At 39.0% G+C, this 24,960-nt stretch overlaps 1 protein-coding gene across 1 annotated transcript in view; it reads left to right on the forward strand.

The window, feature by feature from the left end:
* Positions 1–24,960, forward strand: part of LUZP2 (leucine zipper protein 2) — a 1,349,153-nt gene that overhangs the window by 512,794 nt on the left and 811,399 nt on the right. Inside the window, 1 exon segment of the mRNA XM_053689315.1 lies at positions 23,690–23,760. Within this exon segment, the coding sequence (XP_053545290.1) occupies positions 23,690–23,760 (71 nt within the window).

Here is a 24,960-nt window from a genome sequence, read left to right on the forward strand (position 1 = left end):
AAACCGCCTAAAGGCTCTCAATCCTCCAGCATGGAGAGCTACCTAATCTCAACGGATCCTACGCCTGGTACTCATAGAGAGGCACCCGAAAGTGGCAAACAATCTGCAGCTGTCCAGACATCTACCATGGACCCCCAGCAACCCTCTTACCTCACCAGAGAGGATATTAAACACCTATCATCCAAACATGATATCCATGAAGCTATGATGGATGTCAAGCTTATGTTTGGGGAATTGAAGAAGGACATAGCGGCAGTAGATCATAGAGTATCCCAGATAGAAGAAACACAAGAAACAATGCGCTCAGATCTACAGCATCAGGCCAGCTGTATACAATCTCAAGATGCCACAGTACAGACCCTGACTGACAGGATAGAAGACTTAGAAAACAGGAGTAGGCGCAATAACTTGAGATTGCGCGGAGTGCCTGAAACAATAAATCCCCCTGAGATAAGTCAATATATACAAGATTTCTTTAAATTTCTTAAGGACACTCCAAACGTGGCAGAAGTGCAGGTAGAAAGGGCACACAGAGCTCTTAGGCCCAGACCACCAGCCAGGGCCCCTCCAAGGGACATAATAATTAAACTACTCTCCTATAAAGACAAAGAGGACATTCTTCGTCTGTCCAGAAACAAACATCCTCTTACTTATGATGGTGCTGAAATTCAGGTCTACACGGATCTGTGTCCTGCAACCCTTCAAAAACGACGAGATCTACGTTACATTACCTCAAGCCTCAAAGAGCAACAAATACAATACAGATGGGGATTCCCCACATGCATCATTGCATCTAAAAATGGCACAACAGCAATCTATAGGTCCTCAGAAGATCTTCACACACTGAATCAGACATTTGGACTTCAGATCAGGCCGCCTAATGTGCCGGCAGCCCCTGCACAGCCAAGACCAGATGTTAACAGAGGGGCAGTTGCCCGGGAACATGATTAGACACTTGGAGGCCAGACATTTTGTAACACCAGTCTGTATTTAGTGCACTGGTGGAACTGGACTTCTCGCAGAATACCCTGCATGACCTCAGCGGCCCCACGCTCTGCTGGAACAGATAAGTTATAGACTAATTATCCCATTTTGGGAAATAGGTTTTGATTATGTTGTTTTCTCCCAGTTATTTAACAAGGTGCCTCACACTAAGAATTGCGGATGCCTTATTTAATATGCTCAGATAATGAAAAACACTGGCTGATTCTGAAAATTGATATGTTGCTTCTTTTTGTGCTCATCTATAGCTCTGTAATAACTGCTGATTTGTTCTTGACATTTACCATTGTATTGTTGCATAGGTTCACAGTTTCCCAGACACCAAAATCCTTTTCACTTAGGGATAAGGGCGGTTGGTTTACTGAATGATTATTTCCCTCTCCCCCATTAAGAATTAGCAAATAGTTTATATAATTATATAGCACAAAATTAAAAATAGGAGTCCTCTTAGACCTGGAGACAGGAATAGGACAGTCGCCTGTAACATGTTACATCAGATGGGGGAAACCAAGATTGCAGGGAGCCTCAGCACTTTCATCAACATTATTAGAAAACTATGAGAAGATAATATAATTTAAAAAATAAAATAAAATAAGGAAAACAAAAAATCACATAGTCAAGAACCCTGTTAGCATAATTAAGGTGGCACAAGAGATTAACTTGTAGAAGAATCTACAAGTTAATCTTAAACTAGGGCACACTGAGTGGACTGATGAGCTGGGTACCTCAGGGAAAACACTTAGTCCCATGTGGGTGCTTCTATGATGGATGGTCTGGGTATTCGTCCTTAGTATACATCAAAGTTCTGACAATGGTTAATGATATTTTTGAGTTACTATACCTACAAAGTTCAAATATCTGTTAATATATTGTTGCAAGAGTTCTGAGGCTAATACCTCCTATTGGTTTACTTACTAACTACATAGACTCTTATCTCCTATCCTCTAACCCTTTACCCCCTGATTTCTCTGTGTTACACGTGAGGATCTAGTCTTTTGTTGTCTGATCCTTTCTGGAAACCTCTTCCCCTACTACCTATTGCCCTATACATCAGCCTAATACCCCTCTCCCTCCCGTGCCCCATACACCCTTCTCAATCCGTCCTTACCTCTGTCCCTTTCTCTATCTGCGTTAACCCTCCTCCACTTAAAACTTTCACTTCTTTTTCCTACATTAACACTCCCCCTCTATCTTACCCGTCTCCTACCCCTCTCTCTTGTATATCACCCCTCCCCCTTTCCCTCCCACCCCTTTTTTTTTTTTTTTTTCTCCCCCACTTCCCCCCCCCTGGCACATAAATGGCGCTCCCGCACCAGCAGCGCAGAGTCCATGACCTGGACCTCCTCACAGTAAATGTTAAGGGCCTAAACAACCCGGGGAAACGCTCAATTATCACGAGAGACTTACACAGAATGGGTGGTGATATCATTTTCATTCAAGAAACCCATTACTCTAAGTACAGGGAGCCTAAGTGGTTTAGTAGCTTGCTTCTGGTCCCTCCAAAAAAAATGGTGTGGGCATATTGTTTCGCCACAGTGTTCCCTTCCAGTCAGAACAAATCCTGAAAGACCCTAATGGAAGGTACATAATTATGGTAGGCAAATTATATGGCAGACCCATGACCCTGGCTAACCTATATTTCCCAAACAGGGGGCAGGATGTGTTTCTTAAGAAGATAACACAACTCATTCTGGAAACACAGAAAGGTGTACTCTTTTTGGGAGGAGATTTTAATGTCTCACTAAACCCTAGTTTGGATGCTTCGGACGGCCTCTCCAGCACCCCACAAAAAGTGACTAAACATTTATCGAGGTCCTTAAGAGATCTAGTCATACACGATATCTGGCATACCTACCACCCATCAGACAAAAATTTTACCTTCTATTCGCACCCCCACAGGAAGTACACCAGAATAGACTATGCAGACTCGGTGGGACTTGGGCTCACAACAGGGAGCAGTATCAGCACGATCACATGGTCGGATCATGCACCTGTTAAATGCACTATCAACTGGCCTAACACCCCAGTCATTCCCCACGTTTGGAGACTTGATGAGTATCTCCTAGATGACAAACTTAACAACCGAGCTGCATAAAAACATAGAAGAATATTTTCTTCTGAACGAAAATAACGCAATGGATAGCTCAATTGTATGGGAGGCGCACAAGAGTGTAATTAGGGGATACTTGATCGGACGCAGCACAGCTAAGCGCAGATCCAACAGAGAGACTTATAATGCACTTTTAGCGCAAGTCTCTCAGCTAGAATTAGCACACAAAGAACTGCCCACAGACCGGGCACTACAAAAAGAACTGGCTTCTGCCAGATCGGCACTGCTGCGCCATCTACAAGAAGAACAACACAAAAAAGCCCTCATATTACGTCAAATGTTCTTTGAACATAGTAACAAAGCAGGGAAGCTCCTGGCTCGAGCGCTGACTCGAAAAAGATTGCGCTCATTTGTCTATGAATCCATTGACAAACAGGGAGAGACACAAAAGGAGGGACAGGCCATAGCTAATGTCTTTGGCACCTTCTATAAAGCCTTGTATAATATACACACGGCAGAGGATATACAAGGAGACCCTCGAGACAGACAGACTCTTAAACAAGAGACTCTTGATTATATTGATGAGGCAGAGGTGCCATCTTTGTCCGCGGAACAAGCGGGCCAATTGGAAGCACCTATAACAGTGGAGGAGATCTTGGCCGCCATTAAAAGCCTCCCAACCGGAAAAAGCCCAGGTCCTGATGGATTTGGAATGCGCTATTATAAAAAATTTGCCGGAGTATTAATACCCCATCTGCTTCAGGTATTTAACCAGCTTCCTGAGGCTCCCACACTACCGAGCACGATGCTTGAAGCGTATATCTCGGTTATACCCAAGCCGGGTAAACCAGAAAACCTGCCCGGCAGTTATAGACCAATATCGCTACTTAACTCTGATGTTAAGATTTTAGCCAAAGTGATAGCGAATCGCCTCAAACATTTTTTGCCCCAATTGGTCTCCACGGACCAAACAGGGTTTATCCCGGCTAGAGAGGCACGGGATAACACTCTCAGAGTAATTCAACTGATCACTCATGCACAGGCCAATTCCGCTCCGCTGATACTTGTATCGACGGACGCGGAAAAGGCTTTTGACCGAGTCAACTGGACGTTTATGCAACACACGCTGGAAAAAATGGGTTTTGGTCCACATTTCATAAACTATATTTTCTCTTTGTACTCCAACCCGAACGCCAGGGTCCGCGTGAATGGATTGTTCTCTGAATCCTTCAGGATATCCAATGGAATGAGACAGGGGTGCCCCCTGTCACCCCTGCTGTTTGCCCAGGTCATGGAGGTACTAGCCTGCAGAATACACAAAAACACTGAGATACGTGGATATCGAGCGGGAGATGTGGAGCATAAACTGGCCATGTACGCCGATGACGTGCTTTTGACCTTGGCTGACAATGGCTTATCCCTACGGGAGTCGTTGGCCAAGTTTGAAAGGTTCGGGCGGGTGTCGGACTTTTCACTTAATCTCACCAAATCTGAGATACTGAACGTTTCAGCACCTAGAGACGTTTTTGAATCTCATAATGACTGTCATTCCCTAAAAATTGTTGCTAGGCACCTAAAATACTTGGGTATCATCTTAGCCCCCTCGGTTAAAGAGATAATGAATGTAAATTACAAACGCATAAGAGAAGAGGTAACCCGAGATCTGGCGGCCTGGAAAAACAAAACCATCTCTTGGATGGGTAGAATCCAAGTAGCAAAGATGAACATCTTGCCCAGGGTCCTCTATATTATGCAGGCGATTCCTCTGTCATCAGCAGAGCATATAATCCATCAAATTCAGACAGCGCTAGAGTCCTATATCTGGAACAGCCTGAGACCAAGGATTAATAAAAGAACGATGTATCTACCAAGAGACCGGGGGGGGGGCAGGTGTCCCCCGACTAAGCGGATATCTTAAAGCTATTCAACTGCAGCGCTTGTTTGAGTGGTGTCATAACTCGCCCAACAAGGCCTGGATAGGCTTAGACAGGGAGATTTTACATAGGGGCAATGTGGGCTTTCTCGCCTGGATCAGTCCCGCACAACGCCCCAACTGGCTCATCCAATACCCACTGATTGAAGATATATTGCGTGGCTGGGACAAATTGATTAGGGCAAGATCTCATATCTCCACACGCTACTCACCAGTGACACCTGTTCGTGAAAACCCAGATAACGGACTAGCGAATAAAATCTATCATCGAAGATCTTGCTACACGTTGGCTGAGACTGCGATATCGAGCGCCCTGACAAGGGGTAAAATTAAACCACAGGCGAAACTGGCTGATTGGGACTGTGACCTATTCTCCTCATGGTACAGAACGGCAGAATTTAATCACTACTTTAACACACTACGGGACAGGGAATCACTGAATAGACCAAAAACACCATTCGAGGTGCTTTGCACCACACCGAATTTGCCGAAACACCTTATCTCGACTCTATATAAGCTACTAATTGAGGGAGGAGAAGATGTGCTTCCCTCCTATGTGGCTGCTTGGCAACAAGAACTGGACCTAGAACCTGACTCAAAGGCATGGATATCCATATTCCACAAAGCAAAACGGGTGTCGGTCTCGATGAGACTTCAGGAGCTTCACTTTAAGTTTCTGAGCAGGTGGTACCTCACCCCACAGAGGCTGAAAAAAATCTATCCACACACTAGCGGGGGATGCTGGAGAGGATGCGGAGAAGAGGGATCTATGCTACATATTTGGTGGCATTGCCCACATATACAACCCTTCTGGAATGAGGTATTTCGGGAATGTAGCAAGCTGCTAGAAGTGATTATACCTCCGGACCCTAAATACCTCATATACCATGAACTCCCTAAAATAGTCATGGAAGCGAAGCGTCACCTGCTCCTCTTAATGTTAAATTGTGCAAAAGGACTCATACCAAAGTATTGGAAGTCATTACATACACCAAGCCTTGAGGAATGGAAGGTCGGGGTCAGGGACCTACTGAGCCTAGAGAGATTCCATTATCTAAAAATTGGGAAACTTGAGACACATGAATACATGATTCTGATTCGGGAGGGTAAGAAAATATAGGTCCTAAATAGTATTGGAATCTGGGCGGAGCACTGTGGCGAAATCTGTGGGGGCATGGATCCCCTAGGCTAAAAATTGATAGAAGAAGCATTATCCATTATCCATCCCCCCTCCCCCCCCCTCACATTAATATATAATAATTTATTTATTTTTTATTTTTTTCCCATCCCTTCTTACTATTATTAATATGCTAACCCCTTGTTTTTCCCGCTTTTCCCGCTTTTCCCCCTTACCCTACCTCTCTTGTTCTTGTCTTGTCCTAAAGTGTTCAAAGTTTAGCTGAGACTGGCGTAGCTGGGCCTAACCACATTCAACACAGAAATGACAACCTTGACGGGTTGTGAACATGGTATATATGGATCTGGCGGCGCCAGTCTCAAATATGTTAGTGTTTTATTGAAAATTAGCAAAATGGAATGTACAGCATTGAACATAACAAATGTAAAAATGTTGTTATTTGTCAGTCCTTTACTCTGGCTTGTATCCTTGAATGTCATGGATGTTATTATGCTATTCAACACCTTGTAAGTAATGGATGTCATTCTGTATATGTTCACTCAATAAAGCTTTTTTGTTGAAAAAAAAAAAAATTGAGGTTAAAATAGCTTCATTGTAACATGTGTTTTTGCTGGTCAAACTTTCATTGCTTCAATACACAGCATTTATAATTAGTCTTTGCATATCATTATGCTTTAAACGATTCAGTGAGCCATTGCATTGTTATCACATGTATCTGTTAGCATATGTTTCTTCTTTGAACTGACTGATGGCCAAAACTTTTAGGGCCAGAAAAGAAAATTTAGTCACAATCTGATAGGGACTTTAAATTCACAACTCAGTGGGACATCTTTTGGAAACAGTTTTTTGTTCTTTTTACAGGGACCTCTTCAAAGATAACCCTGAAAGCAATTTCTTTTTAAGTAACTTTGTGATCTTTTAATTAGGATAAACGTGTCTTCACCCAGCCAAAACCATTTGGCAGAGGGGTTTGTGTTTTACAGTGAATAGAACTGCTGTAAATAGCTTCATATATAATATATATATATATAATATATAATTAATCCTGTGGTCCCAGCAACCATATATATGAAAATTATATATATATATATATATATATATATATATATATATATATATATATATATATATATATATATATAATTTTCATTTATAATATTCATATACCCTGAGAAAGTTACCCATTCCATGGGCACTGACACCCCCCCATACCACGGCAGATGCTAGCCTTTGGACCTCACGCTGAGAACAGCTTGGATGTTTCCCTTAGACCCGGAGAACACAATGGCTGTTTTTTCCAAAAACTATTTGAAATGTTGACTCGTTGGACCACAAAACATGATTCCACTGTGTTAAAGTCCATCTCAGATGAGAAAGAGCCCAGAGAAGTCGGTGGTGCTTCTGGACAGTGTTGATGTATGGCTTCTGCTTTGCATAGTAAAGCCTTAACTTGCATATATAGATGTAGCTCCAAATGGTTTTGACTGATAAAGGTTTACCAAAGTATTGTTGAGCCCCTTTCGGGATATCCATTACAGACTCATAACTGTTTTTGAGACAGGGACATCTGAGGCATCACAGATCACATTCATTAGTGGTTTTTGGCCTTACCCTTTAGGCACCGAGATTTGACCGGATTCCTTGAATCTTTTAATTATATTGTGCACTGCAGAAGGTGAAATTACCAAAATCCTACCGATTTGTCTTCGGGGAATGTTGTTCTCAAAGTTTTGGACACATCTGTTAGCAGATTGGCAAGCCTCGACCCATCCTTGCTCTTGAAGGACTAGTCCTTTTTTGGAGGCTCCTTATATACTATGATTACATGAATGCCTCACCTGTTTCACATCACCTACTTTTTTCAACTTGTTTATTAGTCCTAAATTGCCTCAGTCCCAACTTTTTTGGAGGGTGTTGCAGTCATCAGATTTGAAATGAGTGTATATTTTCAAAAATACATTTAAGGGATAGGAAAGTCAAAATTAAACTTGCATGATTCTGATAGAGCATATAATTTTAAGACACTTTTAAAATTACTTCTATTTTCAAATGTGCTTTTTTCTTTGGTATCCCTTGTTAAAAAAGAATATGCACATATCCTATACTAGTGGGAGCTGCTGCTAATTGGTGCCTGCACAAATCTGTCTTTTGTGATTTGCAAACTATATGGGTTGAGCTAGCTGTTAGTAGCACAATGCTGTTCCTTCAGCAAATGATAATATGAGTTGAAAATTGTATGTTCTATCCAAATCATGAAAGAACATTTTGGGGTTTCCTGCCCCTTTAAAATCACAAAGTAAAACATTAAGTAATGTGTTAATAATGTTTTTTTCAATATAGTACAATTAATTTGCAAATTACTTTTTTTTTGCATTTCCATACTGTCCCAACTTTTTCAGAATTGGAGTTGTATATTTGCTAATATATATGGCCCTGGAACAGATCCTTTACACTATTCCCTTGCTCCTTTGCACGTGTCAACTTTTTTGGCGAGCTTAGCTTGTATTTTGCTCGCTGGCCATTAGGTTTACGTGTGTTGATGTTGCGCATGTTGGGTTAACAATTGTCGGGTTAGTGCACTTCCCTTTAGTTTTTCTACAGTTCGCTCTCTCATTGAACAGTATATGAATGTTGGGTTAGTGCACGTTCATCCTGGGCTATGCGTGCATTGGGTTTTGCCACACTAAATTCCTTTTGCGCACCTTATTTTTTGATGATGAGCATTAATTGTCCTCGGATGTTATGTTAATGTCTCCTGTTTTGTTTTGTAGTTCAGCTTAGTGCACATTGTACCTGTTAGAGTATTTAAAAAGCTTCTTAGGAGGAGGTAAGTTTTATCCATTCCTCAAGAGTTTTTTTTGTTTCTAATTCTACCCAAGAATCTGAATCTCCTGAAAACCTTTCTACCATTATTAGGTGTGCTTATTGTAATCTACAAGTACTATGTGCAGTGAGACCAGGCATACTGTTATGTCTTCAGATGGTGAAGTTTCCGCTTGTGATGAGGAATCTTCATCTGATGTTCAACCTGTTATTTTCTTTTTTTTTGTTTAAAGTCGAACATATTCATTCTCTTTTAAAGGCTGTCTTAATAACTTTAGGGGATTAAGATCCCAAAGTTTCTGAAAATCAGTCTTAGAATCATTCAAATTATGTTTTTATGACTGTTGTTAATCTCCCTGAGGTTTTCCCTATTCCTGATGCTGTCTCTGACATGATTTCTTGGGAATGGTCTAAGCTAGGTAATTCCTTTACTCCTTCTGCAAGGTTTAAAATGATATCCTTTAATTACTTCTAATACAGATTTGTGTTAAAGAGTTCCCAAGGTGGATGGGGCCATTTCCCACTCTGGCTAAACGTATTACTATTCCTTTTGAAGATAGAACTTATTTTAAGGATCCTTTAGATAGAAAGTTGAAGTCTTTCCATAGAAGGACCTTTTTCATGCAGGCTTTATTCTCAGGACAGCTATTTATATTGCTGATGTAGCTGCTGTTTCTATTTACTGGTTATCTAGTCTTTCAGAGCAGTATTCTGATGAGTCAATACTGCTCAAGAGTGAATTTTTTTTATTTGTGATGCAGTATTATCCTGGTCTGCAGAAATGGTGTCTAAATGGTATCCAGACTTTTACTGATATGCTGTCTAAATCCAGACTTTAATCCCTGTCCTTTAAGGGACAGAAATTATTTGGTTTTTATTTAGATTCTATTATATCTACTGTTACTGGAGTTAAATGGGGCTTTTCTTCTTCAAGAAGTCTAGAGGGAAATCATCGACATAACTGCTCAAGTGCAAGGCACCTCTGGTTCAGTCTAGAGACCTAGTGCTAACTGGAACAAGTCAAGGCATGGTAAGAAATCTAGCCCTACTACCAGAACTGCATCAAAGTGTGGCCCCAATCCAGGAGTTCTAGTAGTGGCAGAACAAGCCTTTTTTATGGGGGCTTGGTTTCAGTCTGTTCCAGCCCCTGAATTATGAACATAGCTTCTCAAGGCTATCGAATAGGTTTCAGAACAAGGCCTCTCAAAGAAAGGTTTTTTGTTTCTCTCTCCAATTTTCCAAAGGATCCTGTAAAAGCTCAAGCTTTTTTCCAGTCTGTCTCAAATCTGGAAGATATGGAAGGGATTGATTGTTCCAGTTCATTTGCTCTATCCCTTCCCATCTAATACCCTCCCTATCTTCCACCCTCACTCCTGCTCTTACCCACATCTTCAACCTATCTCTCTTTACCGGCTCATTCCCATCTTCTTTCATGGGATTTTATTAAAATATCTTCAAAGAAGGAATGCACTTTCAGACCAGTTCTAGAGCTGAAGGCTTTAAACAGGTTTGAAGGGATTCCATCTTTCAGGATAAAAACATTCTGACTATTCTGCCTTTTGTTCAGCAAGGTCAGTTTATGGCCACTATAGATTTAAAGGATGCTTACCTTCATGTTCCTATTCACAGAGGTAAATTCCAGTTTATGAGCTTTGCTTTTTTTACATGCATTTTTAGCTTGTTGCTCTTCCATTTGTTCTCGCTTAAGCTTCAAGAATATTCATAAAAGGTTCTAGGTGCCCTTTTGTCTGTGATCAGGTCTCAGGGTATTGCAGTGTTTCCATACCTGTACAACATCTTGGATCATGCTCCATCTTTTCCTTTAACAGAATCTCACACTAACCGGCTCTTGTTGTTTCTTCAACAGCATGGTTGGAGGATACATTTACCAAAAAGTTATTTGGTTTCTCAGACAAAGGTGACTTTTTTGAGTTTTCAAATAAATTCAGTATCCATGGGTCTTTCTATACAAAGCAGAGAAGGTTAAAATAACTTTCAGCTTGTCTGTCAGTCTCTCTCTTTTCTCTCAGTTGCTCTGTGTATGGAAGTCCTATTTCTTATGATTGCCACTTCAGAACAAGTCAATTTGCTCATTTTCATATGAGGCCTTTTCAGATTTGTATGCAGCATCAATGGTACAGAGATTATACTCAGTTGTCTCAAATGATATTTTTGGATCCTAGTACAAGTCATTCTGTAACTTGGTGGTTCGATCATTCAGGGGCTTCTTTTGCTCATCCTACCTGGGCTGTAATCAATACAGATGCAAGTCTCTCAGGCTGGGGAGATATTTGGGGGGTCTTAGAATCATTCAAATTATGTTTTTATGACTGTTGTTAATCTCCCTGAGATTTTCCCTATTCCTGAAGCTGTCTCTGACATGATTTCTTGGGAATGGTCTAAGCTAGGTAATTCCTTTACTCCTTCTGCAAGGTTTAAAATGATATCCTTTAATTACTTCTAATACAGATTTGTGTTAAAGAGTTCCCAAGGTGGATGGGGCCATTTCCCACTCTGGCTAAACGTATTACTATTCCTTTTGAAGATAGAACTTATTTTAAGGATCCTTTAGATAGAAAGTTGAAGTCTTTCCATAGAAGGACCTTTTTCATGCAGGCTTTATTCTCAGGACAGCTATTTATATTGCTGATGTAGCTGCTGTTTCTATTTACTGGTTATCTAGTCTTTCAGAGCAGTATTCTGATGAGTCAATACTGCTCAAGAGTGAATTTTTTTTATTTGTGATGCAGTATTATCCTGGTCTGCAGAAATGGTGTCTAAATGGTATCCAGACTTTTACTGATATGCTGTCTAAATCCAGACTTTAATCCCTGTCCTTTAAGGGACAGAAATTATTTGGTTTTTATTTAGATTCTATTATATATACTGTTACTGGAGTTAAATGGGGCTTTTCTTCTTCAAGAAGTCTAGAGGGAAATCATCGACATAACTGCTCAAGTGCAAGGCACCTCTGGTTCAGTCTAGAGACCTAGTGCTAACTGGAACAAGTCAATGCATGGTAAGAAATCTAGCCCTACTACCAGAACTGCATCAAAGTGTGGCCCCAATCCAGGAGTTCTGGTAGTGGCAGAACAAGCCTTTTTTATGGGGGCTTGGTTTCAGTCTGTTCCAGCCCCTGAATTATGAACATAGCTTCTCAAGGCTATCAAATAGGTTTCAGAACAAGGCCTCTCAAAGAAAGGTTTTTTGTTTCTCTCTCCAATGTTCCAAAGGATCCTGTAAAAGCTCAAGCTTTTTTCCAGTCCGTCTCAAATCTGGAAGATATGGAAGGGATTGATTGTTCCAGTTCATTTGCTCTATCCCTTCCCATCTAATACCCTCCCTATCTTCCACCCTCACTCCTGCTCTTACCCACATCTTCAACCTATCTCTCTTTACCGGCTCATTCCCATCTTCTTTCATGGGATTTTATTAAAATATCTTCAAAGAAGGAATGCACTTTCAGACCAGTTCTAGAGCTGAAGGCTTTAAACAGGTTTGAAGGGATTCCATCTTTCAGGATAAAAACATTCAGACTATTCTGCCTTTTGTTCAGCAAGGTCAGTTTATGGCCACTATAGATTTAAAGGATGCTTACCTTCATGTTCCTATTCACAGAGGTAAATTCCAGTTTATGAGCTTTGCTTTTTTGACATGCATTTTTAGCTTGTTGCTCTTCCATTTGTTCTCGCTTAAGCTTCAAGAATATTCATAAAAGGTTCTAGGTGCCCTTTTGTCTGTGATCAGGTCTCAGGGTATTGCAGAGTTTCCATACCTGTACAACATCTTGAATCATGCTCCATCTTTTCCTTTAGCAGAATCTCACACTAACCGGCTCTTGTTGTTTCTTCAACAGCATGGTTGGAGGATACATTTACCAAAAAGTTATTTGGTTTCTCAGACAAAGGTGACTTTTTTGAGTTTTCAAATAAATTCAGTATCCATGGGTCTTTCTATACAAAGCAGGGAAGGTTAAAATAACTTTCAGCTTGTCTGTCAGTCTCTCTCATTTCTCTCAGTTGCTCTGTGTATGGAAGTCCTATTTCTTATGATTGCCACTTCAGAACAAGTCAATTTGCTCATTTTCATATGAGGCCTCTTCAGATTTGTATGCAGCATCAATGGTACAGAGATTATACTCAGTTGTCTCAAATGATATTTTTGGATCCTAGTACAAGTCATTCTGTAACTTGGTGGTTCGATCATTCAGGGGCTTCTTTTGCTCATCCTACCTGGGCTGTAATCAATACAGATGCAAGTCTCTCAGGCTGGGGAGATATTTGGGGGGTCTCTACCTGCACAGGGAGTTTGGGATCCTTGGGAGCGAGGTTACCAATCAATGCTCTAGAACTGTGCAATTTTCAGGGCTCTTCTAGTTTGGCCACTGTTGAAAAGAGAGTCTCATTTCCGTTTCCAGAAAGACAGTGTCATATCAGTAGCTTATGTCAACCATCTGGAGGGAACTCACAGTTCCTTTACTATTATAGAGGTGTCTCAAATTCTCTCATGGGCAGAAACCAATTCTTGTCTAGTCTCTGCCATTCTTATTCCAGTGGTGAACAACTGGGAGTCAGACTTACTCAGTCATCAATCTCAACATCCAGGGGAGTGGTCTCTTCACTAGGATGTGTTCAATCAGATTGTGGATCATTGGGGTCTCCCAGAGATAGATCTGATGGCCTCTCATTTGAACAACAAACTTCCTAGGAACTATGCGAGGTCCAGTGATCCTCAGGCAGAGTAAGTGGATGCTCTAGTAGTTCCTTGATATTTTCAGCCTGCATATCTTTTTCCACCTCAGAGTAATTTACAAGATAAACCTAGAGAAGCCGTATTTAATCCTGATTGCCCCAGTGTGGCCTCACAGGATTTGGTATTCGGATCTGGATCTGATGTTTAGCTGCCCTCCTTGGCCTCAGCTGTCAGACCTTTTGTCTTGAGGTGTGTTTTTCCATCCTGATCTCAAGTCTCTGAACTTGTTGGCATGGAAATTGAATGTTTAGTCCTTAAACATACGGGTTTCCCTGATTCTGTGATTGAAACCTTGATTCACGCTCTTAAGCCTATAACTAGGAGAATCTATCACAAGGTCTGGAAGGCCTTTGTTTCATGGTCTATAGATCATGTTTTTCCTGTCATTCTTTCAGGATTCCTAGGATTTTGCAGTTTTTGCAGGATGGTCTGGATAAGGGCCTATCTGTCAGTCTTCTGAAAGGTCAGATTTTTGCGCTTTCAGTTTTGTTCCACAGAAAGTTTGCTAATCTTTCTGATATTCATAGTTTTGTTCAGGATCTGGTCTGTATTAAACCTGTAATCAAGCCTATTTCTCCTCCATGGAATCTTGACTTGGTGTTAAGGGTTTTGCAGGCTCCTCCTTTTGAACCTATGCATAAGATGGACAATAAACTACTTTCTTGAAAAGTGTTATTTCTTTTGGCTCTTTCCTCTGCTAGAAGAGTTTCTGAATCTGCTCTTTCTTGTGATACTCATTATATGATTTTACATCAGGATAAGGCTGTTTTACGGGCTTCATTTGATTGTTTGCCTAAAATTGTTTCTTCTTAAAACTTTAGCAGAAAGATCTTTGCATTCTTTGAATTTTGTTAGGGCATTGAAATACAGTATTAAATTGATGCTTCTAAGGACTTTAGACAAACGTTTAGTCTGTTCATTCTTTTTCCTGGTCCTATGAAGGGTCAGAAAGATTCTGCGGTTTCTTTGGCCTCTTGGTTGAAAATTTTGATTCACAAAGCTTACTCACCACTGCTAGTTACTGCTCATTCTACTAGGTCAGTCTCTACTTCTTGGACTTTCAAGAATGAGCCTTAAGTTGATCAGATTTGCAAGGCAGCTAGATGGTCTTCTTTGCATACTTTTATTAAATTCTACCATTTTTATATTTTTGCTTCTTCTGAGGTAGCCTTTGATAGAAGGGTCCTTCAAGCAGCTGTCTCAGTTTGATTTTCTGGCCTGTTTATTTTAATTACATTAAACAAAAAAAAAAAAAAAAAATATTATTGGGGTTGTGTATTTAATTTCCCAGTTAAAAAGGATATATTTTTTTTAATCCCTCCCTTTATTTTATTACTCGTGGACAACACAGCTTGGTTGTTAGTTCCCAAGAGTAATGGATCATGGACTCTCACCACTTGTTTGAAAGAAAGCATAATATATGTTTACCTGATAAATGTATTTATTTCATGGTGGTGAGAGTCCACAAGATCCAATCTTTATATATGGGTTTGTTTTTTCTTCAGCACATTTCTTTTCCCTGATCCTTTTATGGCTCTTATTCATTTTTCTTACCTCACTTTGCTTGGCTCTACATTAGACTGTGGTATGTGTAAAGTGGGGTGGGTTTTATAGAGCTCTTGGGGTTTTGGAATTTTTGCCTCTTCCTAGTGGTAGAGAAGAGTAATTCCCAAGAGTCATGGATCCTGGACTCTCACCACCATGAAAGGAATACATATAACAGGTAAATTATGTTTTTATAGGCCCTTCTCACCTTTCCAGTCTTTGTCTTAGCTCTCATTAACTACTTTTTATTTTAAAATCTCTGTGAAAAAACTGCACCACCTCACACAAATACTCACACTGCTACCTCTCACCTACTCTTCCTCTCCATCATGCTGCTTTAAGCATCAGGATACATCTCTCATAATCCTTCCTTCCCACCCTCACCCAGTGATACACACCATACATAAACTTTAATAAAATAAATACACATAACCTCATCTCTTTCCCATGATTCCCAAAGGCATACACTCTTACTTGTGCACAATGGAACAATAGCACTGTATGCAACAAACGTACCTCTATCCATGACTTGCTTATCTCCCACTACCTTAACCTCCTGGCCCTCACCAAAAGCTGTCTCTTTCCTTCAGAAACAGTCTTCCCTGCTTCTCTTTCTTATGAAGAGCTGCACTTCAGTCTTACATCCAGGCCTGGCAACAAGCAAGGAGGCAATGTAGGCATTCTTCTCTCTCCATACTATACATTTCAGTACATAACCCCCATTTCTTTCCTTACATTTCTTCCTTCTGTTTTCAAGCTGTCATTTATCATCCCCCTAGGTCACCCTCTTTTTTCCTTGGCCACTTTGCCTCATGGCTACTTTTTTATCTCATTTGACTTGCCTGCCCTCATTCTTGGGCACTTCAGTAATTCTCTTAATAGCTCTAGCGCTCCTAGGGTTTCAATGCATTTCAAGCTCACTTCATCATTTGGTCTCTCACAAAGGACCCATTCCCACACTCACAAAGATGGCCACTTACTTGACTTAATTTTCAACCACCATTGTTGTGCTTTTCAGTTTATTAACTCCCCATTCTCACTATCTAACTTCCATTGCTTGATATGCAGCATAACTTCAAAAACTGCACACCCACTGCCTCACCCTTTAAATAGACTCCATAGAAATGTACACACTATAGACATATAACTACTCTCTAATCCCACTTCTTTTTACTATCTCCTCCCTTTCCTGCCCTGAGGAATCTATATCTCTGCATGATTCCATTCTAACCTCTGCCTGTAACAATATAGACCCTCCTTTCATAGTTTGCAAGCCATTGAAGTACCCCAAACGATGGCATACACATGTGACATGCTACTTGAAAAATTGACCTGCACTGCTGAATGGCACTCAGCCTTACAGAAGAAAATGTTTCTGCTCTACTTTCATCTTCCCATCTTACTACCTGTCCCCTTGATCATATTCCCTCACAACTGCTACCCTCCCTTTCCCCTACTTGTCCACCAGTTCTCACACACATTTTCAAACTCTCCCCTAAATCTGGTACATTTCCTTCATCCTTTAAACATGCACTTAAAACATGTACTAATTACACCCATTCTTTTAAAAAGTAACTTGTTCCAGCATACTCTTGTAACTATCACCCAATCTCTACTCTTCCCTTTGCCTATAAACCCCTTTTATGGATTTTTTATAATCACTTATCACTTGACGATCTGGATTTCGCTCTCAACACTCTACTGAAACTGCCATCACCAAGGTGAAAAATAACCTGCTTACTGCCAACTCTAAAGTTTACTTCTCTATGCTAATCCTTTTAGATCTATCTGGGGTTGCAGTGGATGGTCAATCATGTTAAAGGCTGCAAACTCTTCAGTCCTTGGGTATTTGTGACACAGCTCTACTGTGGCTTTCTAGTGGAACCTTCAGTGTATCCTTCTCTGTTTCTTTCTCCTCCCTCCTACCCTTATCTGTTGGGGTATCTCAATGATGAGTTATAGGTCCCCATCTTTTCTTTTCTCGGTCTACACATCATCCCTAGGCTCTTTAATCAAGTCCTATGGGTTTCATTATTGTATTTATGTGGATGTCATATTTTGGCAATAGTTAAATATTCCACTTAATGATGAACAAATAAAAATAAACCCAATCTCAAAGGAAGATATTATAAAGATGATAAGCTCCTTTGCCAACCAAAATGCAATAGGTCAGGATGATTTTCCAATTTAATTTGATAAACGTACTAAAGATTTTAAAGTTTTTTTGTTGGAAAAATTATTTGAGTATTATTGTATAAACTCATGCAAATATTACTTTGATTCACAAACCAAAAAAAGACCCTTATCAAATAAGTTCTGACCACCCAATATCTCTCTTAAATGCAGATTATAAAATATTAATGAAAATATTGGCAAATAGATAGAGATTTCTTCCAGGTCTTATACATTGTGACCAAAAAGGATTATCTGAGCATGATCAGCTACTAGAAATATGAGACATATTTTACATATAATAAAAAATAACTGAGATTAGTTTCACACTTTAGGACAGTTCTATTTTAAAGGACCTTTTTTAAATTGTATTCAATTTTTTTTTACTCAGTAGCAAAGGCTATTGAATAACTAACCATCTCCTAGATTTAAACCAATAAGGAATAAAAGACAGGGGTGCAATCTTTCACCCTTACTTTAATCTTATGCTAGAACCCCTAGCGTGTAAATTGAGGAATTTATTTAACAATCAACAGAGGGATCTTCAGCTTTTTTTTTTGCAGATGACATGATATGTTCAAAATCCCTGGAAAAAAAAATGCCAATTATTTTGAAAACTATACAAGATTTTGGAGACATCTCTGGTTATAAAATCAATCTAGAGAAATCTGAGATTATGTGGTTAATTAAATCAAAACAGAGTTGATAATGATGTATTTAAATTATTAAATACGACTGAGTTGGATTTGAAGAAATGCAAAAATCTACCAATTTCCTTATCAGGTAGAATACATTTGATTACAATTATTATTTTACAATGAACCCTTGTATCACTTACAGATGCTACCTTTAATGATTACTTTGATCTTTGATATTAAAAAGCAATATCAGACTTTTAGAACTTTTTTATGGAGAGGGAAAAGACCTTGTCTGAGTATCAGGAAATAAAATCTTCCATATAAAGATGGTGGGCTGGGTCTTCCTAATATTCAGTTCTATATCTGGGCTATAATGACTAGATGGGCTTTAGATTGGATTACAAATTCTAGTCACTTACGCCTAGATTTAGAGTTCTGCGGCCAAAGGGGTGCGTTAGCTACGCATGCTTTTTTTCTCCCGCACCTTTTAAATACCGCTGGTATTTAGAGTTCACAGAATGGCTGGGTTTTCAGTGCGTTATGCTCCAAAAAGGGAGCGTAGAGCATAATTTAACGCCACTGAACTCTAGATACCAGCGGTGCTTACGGACGCGGCCAGCTTCAAAAACGTGCTTGTGCACGATTCCCCCATAGAAAACAATGGGGCTGTTTGAGCTGAAAAAAAACCTAACACCTGCAAAAAAGCCGCGTTCAGCTCCTAACGCAGCCCCCATTGTTTTCTATGGGGAAACACTTCCTACATCTGCACCTAACACCCTAACATGTACCCCGAGTCTACACACCCCTAACCTTACACTTATTAAACTCTAATCTGCCGCCCCCGCTATCGCTGACACCTGCATATTTTCTTAACCCCTAATCTGCCGCTCCGTAAACCGCCGCTACTTACATTATCCCTATGTACCCCTAATCTGCTGCCACTAACACCGCCGACCCCTATATTATATTAATTAACCCCTAATCTGCCCCCCACAATGTCGCCTCCACCTGCCTACACTTATTAACCACTAATCTGCCAAGCGGACCGCACCGCTACTATAATAAAGTTATTAACCCCTAATCCGCCTCACTTCCGCCTCAATAACCCTATAATAAATAGTATTAACCCCTAATCTGCCCTCCCTAACATCGCCAACACCTAACTTCAATTATTAACCCCTAATCTGCCGACCGATTCTTGCCGCTACTGTAATAAATGGATTAACCCCTAAAGCTAAGTCTAACCCTAACACTAACACCCCCTTAAGTTAAATATAATTTAAATCTAACAAAATAAATTAACTCTTATTAAATAAATTATTCATATTTAAAGCTAAATACTTACCTGTAAAATAAACCCTAATATAGCTACAATATAAATTATAATTATATTATAGCTATTTTAGGATTTATATTTATTTTACAGGTAACTTTGTATTTATTTTAACCAGGTACAATAGCTATTAAATAGTTAATAACTATTTAATAGCTAAAATAGTTAAAATAATTACAAAATTACCTGTAAAATAAATCCTAACCTAAGTTACAATTAAACCTAACACTACACTATCAATAAATTAATTAAATACAATATCTACAAATAAATACAATGAAATAAACTAACTAAAGTCCAAAAAAAATAAAAAAAATAAAATAAAAAAGAACTAAGTTACAAAAAATAAAAAATATTTACAAACATTAGAAAAATATTACAACAATTTTAAATTAATTACACCTACTCTAAGCCCCCTAATAAAATAACAAAGCCCCCCAAAATAAAAAAAAATGCCCTACCCTATTCTAAATTTAAAAAGTTCAAAGCTCTTTTACCTTACCAGCCCTGAACAGGGCCCTTTGCGGGGCATGCCCCAAAGAATTCAGCTATTTTGCCTGTAAAAAAAAACACATACAATACCCCCCCCCCCAATATTACAACCCACCACCCACATACCCCTAATCTAACCCAAACCTCTCTTAAATAAACCTAACACTAAGCCCCTGAAGATCTTCCTACCTTATCTTCACCTCGCCGGGTACCACCGATCGGTCCTGGCTCCAAAATCTTCATCCAAGGCCAAGCGGGGGCTGGCAATCCTTAATCTGGCGGCTGAAGAGGTCCAGAAGAGGCTCCAAAGTCTTCATCCTATCCGGGAAGAAGAGGCGATCCGGACCGGCAACCATCTTGATCCAAGCGGCATCTTCTATCTTCATCCGATGAGGAACGGCTCCATCTTGCAGACCTCCGACGCATAACATCCTGCTGGCCCGACGGACTACCAACGAATGAAGGCTCCTTTAAGGGATGTCATCCAAGATGGCATCCCTCGAATTCTGATTGGCTGATAGGATTCTATCAGCCAATTGGAATTAAGGTAGGAATATTCTGATTGGCTGATGGAATCAGCCAATCAGAATCAAGTTCAATCCGATTGGCTGATCCGATCAGCCAATCAGATTGAGCTCGCATTCTATTGGCTGATCGGAACAGCCAATAGAATGCGAGCTCAATCTGATTGGCTGATCGGATCAGCCAATCGGATTGAACTTGATTCTGATTGGCTGATTCCATCAGCCAACCAGAATATTCCTACTTTAATTCCGATTGGCTGATAGAATCCTATCAGCCAATTGGAATTCGAGGGACGCCATCTTGGATGACGTCCCTTAAAGGAGCCTTCATTCGTCAGTAGTCCGTCGGGCCAGCAGGATGTTCCGCGTCGGAGGTCTGCAAGATGGAGCCGTTCCTCATCGGATGAAGATAGAAGATGCCGCTTTGATCAAGATGGTTGCCGGTCCGGATCGCCTCATCTTCCCGGATAGGATGAAGACTTTGGAGCCTCTTCTGGACCTCTTCAGCCGCCGGATTATGGATCGCCAGCCCCCCGCTTGGGCTTGGATGAAGATTTTGGAGCCAGGACCGATCGGTGATATCGGTGAGGTGAAGATAAGGTAGGAAGATCTTCAGGGGCTTAGTGTTAGGTTTATTTAAGGGGAGTTTGGGTTAGATTAGGGGTATGTGGGTGCTGGGTTGTATTGTTGGGGGGGGTAATGTATGTGGTTTTTTTACAGGTAAAAGAGCTGAATTCTTTGGGGCATGCCCCGCAAAGGGCCCCGTTCAGGGATGGTAAGGTAAAAGAGCTTTGAACTTTTTAAATTTAGAATAGGGTAGGGCATTTTTTTATTTTGGGGGGCTTTGTTATTTTATTAGGGGGCTTAGAGTAGGTGTAATTAGTTTAAAATTGTTGTAATATTTTTCTATTGTTTGTAAATATTTTTTTATTTTTTGTAACTTAGTTCTTTTTTATTTTTTGGACTTTAGTTAGTTTATTTCATTGTATTTATTTGTAGATATTGTATTTAATTAATTTATTGATAGTGTAGTGTTAGGTTTAATTGTAGATAATTGTAGGTATTTTATTTAATTAATTTATTGATCGTGTAGTGTTAGGTTTAATTGTAACTTAGGTTAGGATTTATTATACAGGTAATTTTGTAATTATTTTAATTATTTTAGCTATTAAATAGTTCTTAACTATTTAATAGCTATTGTACCTGGTTAAAATAAATACAAAGTTACCTGTAAAATAAATATTAATCCTAAAATAGCTATAATATAATTATAATTTATATTGTAGCTATATTAGGGTTTATTTTACAGGTAAGTATTTAGCTTTAAATAGGTATAATTTATTTAATAAGAGTTAATTTATTTTGTTAGATTTAAATTATATTTAATTTAGGGGGGTGTTAGTGTTAGGGTTAGACTTAGCTTTAGGGGTTAATCCATTTATTGCAGTAGTGGCGAGAATCGGTCGGCAGATTAGGGGTTAATAATTGAAGTTAGGTGTCGGCGATGTTAGGGAGGGCAGATTAGGGGTTAATACTATTTATTATAGGGTTATTGAGGCGGGAGTGAGGCGGATTAGGGGTTAATAACTTTATTATAGTAGCGGTGCAGTCCGCTCGGCAGATTAGGGGTTAATAAGTGTAGGCAGGTGGAGGCGACGTTGAGGGGGGCAGATTAGGGGTTAATAAATATAATATAGGGGTCGGCGGTGTTAGGGGCAGCAGATTAGGGGTACATAAGTATAACGTAGGTGGCGGTCGGCAGATTAGGGTTTAAAAAAATTTAATAGAGTGGCGGCGATGTGGGGGGGCCTCAGTTTAGGGGTACATAGGTAGTTTATGGGTGTTAGTATACTTTAGAGCACAGTAGTTAAGAGCTTTATAAACTGGTGTTCGCCCAGAAAGCTCTTAACTACTGACTTTTTTCTGCGGCTGGAGTTTTGTCGTTAGATTTCTAACGCTCACTTCAGCCACGACTCTAAATACCGGCGTTAGAAAGATCCGATTGAAAAGATAGGATACGCAAATGACGTAAGGGGATCTGCGGTATGGAAAATTCGCGGCTGGAAAGTGAGCGTTAGACCCTTTCCTGACTGACTCTAAATACCTGCGGTAGCCCAAAACCAGCGTTAGGAGCCTCTAACGCTGGTTTTTCACGGCTACCGCCCAACTCTAAATCTAGGCCTTATTTTGTTTATGGAAGCAGAATTGATAATGCTTAGAGGTTTTTCGCCTATAGTATTTTGAGTATACCCAGATAGGAAGACACTCTGTAGTTTTAGGAATTACATTTCATACAGATATATTGTGTCAGCATGGAAAAACAATGAATATCTCCCAATTTTAGGGATTCCAAGTTGTATACCTGGTATGAATTCTGGATTTTTTTCCTACTGGGACGGGAAAGATTTTTGGTAGAAGTTGTAGAATTCATGACTTGGTTGATGTTAATGCCGAGATTCTTAAAAAGCTTTGATTCTCTTTCTTCTCATTGTGCTTTGACTAAAAATGATTATTTGACATATTTTCAAGTAAAAAAATGTATTTCCTGTTTTATTATAAATAATACAGATTTTTGGAAACAACCTTTTTTAATCAAACCAATAATTATGTTTGAAGTTTTTATTTTATTTTATTATTATTACTACGTTATAACTACGTTATATTTTCATATTGCTACGTTATAATTGAATTCTTCAGAAATTGATATCTGAAGAATTTTTTTCAATATAAGGGTTAGAATTGCCTTAATTTTATGAGTTGACAATATGGAGCAAGCAGAATTCTGTAGACATCAGTAAACATCTAAAACTCTGGGGCTTTGTTATGAGTCTGTAAGCTAGAATAATGTTATTTAAATTAGGCAAACCTATACAATTTTACAAAAACAGCCCTAGATGGACTATATAAATGGATCCTCTACAAAACAAATATTCAAAGAAATATCTAATGTACAATGTCCCTTTAATTTAGTTTTTGACTGTGACTTTCATACGAATGGTTTGGTATTGTTTATTGTAATTTTATTGTAATTTTTCTGTTTTCTTTCTTTTTTTCTATCTCTCTCTCTCTCTATATATCTCTCTCTCTCTACATCTCTCTATCTCTATCGTCTATCTATCAATTAATTTATGTATCTATTTGGTTTCTCTCTCTATCATCTATTTGCATGTATTTAAAAGATTTTATAGCAAATAAACAGGGTAAACATTACATTAAAAAGTTATTACTAATATTTTACATTTCTGGTACCATTAATTATCTCTAATAGAATATATGTGTTTTCCTAGTCTTTGAAAAGCAATGAAGCATCAACCAAAAGTGATGTACAGAAACTTTTGGAACTAGAGGAAAAACAAAGGTGAGCTTTTTTTGCAGAAATATTATTGTTGTCTAGTGAAATTGTACTGTATATGTTGTATTTTTACACTGAAACTTTAAAAAAAATATTATAACAATCATGTATTGTACAGATAAGATTAGAGGGTATTCTCTTAATTTAATATTTTGAGATCAAGGTACATAAACGTAAAAAGAAATTTGCATGCTCTTCAAAAGTGACCTTTATTTGAGCAACATCTCTACTAAAACATTATCTTTTCCGAGAAAACTAAATTTTGTTTTCATTAACTCTTGTCCTTAATTTACCAAATGTCTTCAGATTGGTCACAGTAGCGCATTGCTGCTCTGGATGTAATTTTAGCTATGTATTTAATCCCTTTGCACTGCTATGTCTTTTTAAATGATGCCACAAATTAGCTAATCTAAAATGGCACTAACATACTTCAGCCTACACATCATGTGGAGTAAGAGATATAGGCATATACGCATGGTTGAAAATATAAAAAAGTGGAGAAAGATCAAGTTAGAAATCCAGGTTTTTACAATTTTCTTTGTGTCCCATCCATATTAATTTTTAATTTCCTTTTCCCATCCCTAGCAATAATATTTTCATTCACATTTTTTTAAACTTTCCATTTGGAATTGTATTATCGAAAGCGCAGATTAAAGTACCATTTTAAAATACAGTAAGCATAAATAAGTATCTACTATCTTGTTTTTGAACACTATATTATGATTAATAATAGATGCATGATTAAGGGCTGAAAGGCCTGAAACATTGCATGTATTTTAACTTGTCCAAATAAAGGAGTTTAAGACAAAAGTGCTGTGGACATTGGATATTTGTTTGGAATACTTTGAGGTTCTGGCAGAAAACCTCAGTTTCCACTGGAAGGTTTGTTGCATTGTTGCTTCCCTTTTGGATTAACTATGTGTGTGCTTTATACTGCTTCTGTTTATCTTTGATACTTAAGCTATTTCCTAACTGATACTATGGAGCAAACTGGTGCAGCTCAGGCCTCTGACCCATCAGCTAAACATTGAAAAGAGATATCTTCTGGTACTTTACCCTTCCAGTTTGTGTTTGCTTTGTAAGAATTCTCAGGTGTGTCCCTCTGCTTAACATTGTATCTCCATGTGCTGAGTCTATTGCTAATCCTAAACAGGGATTTACTGCACTTTTGAGTGTTCAAGGGATTTTACCATATCAAAGTTGCCC

This window comes from Bombina bombina, chromosome 7, assembly GCF_027579735.1.
Source record: "Bombina bombina isolate aBomBom1 chromosome 7, aBomBom1.pri, whole genome shotgun sequence".
Lineage (NCBI taxonomy): Eukaryota > Metazoa > Chordata > Amphibia > Anura > Bombinatoridae > Bombina > Bombina bombina.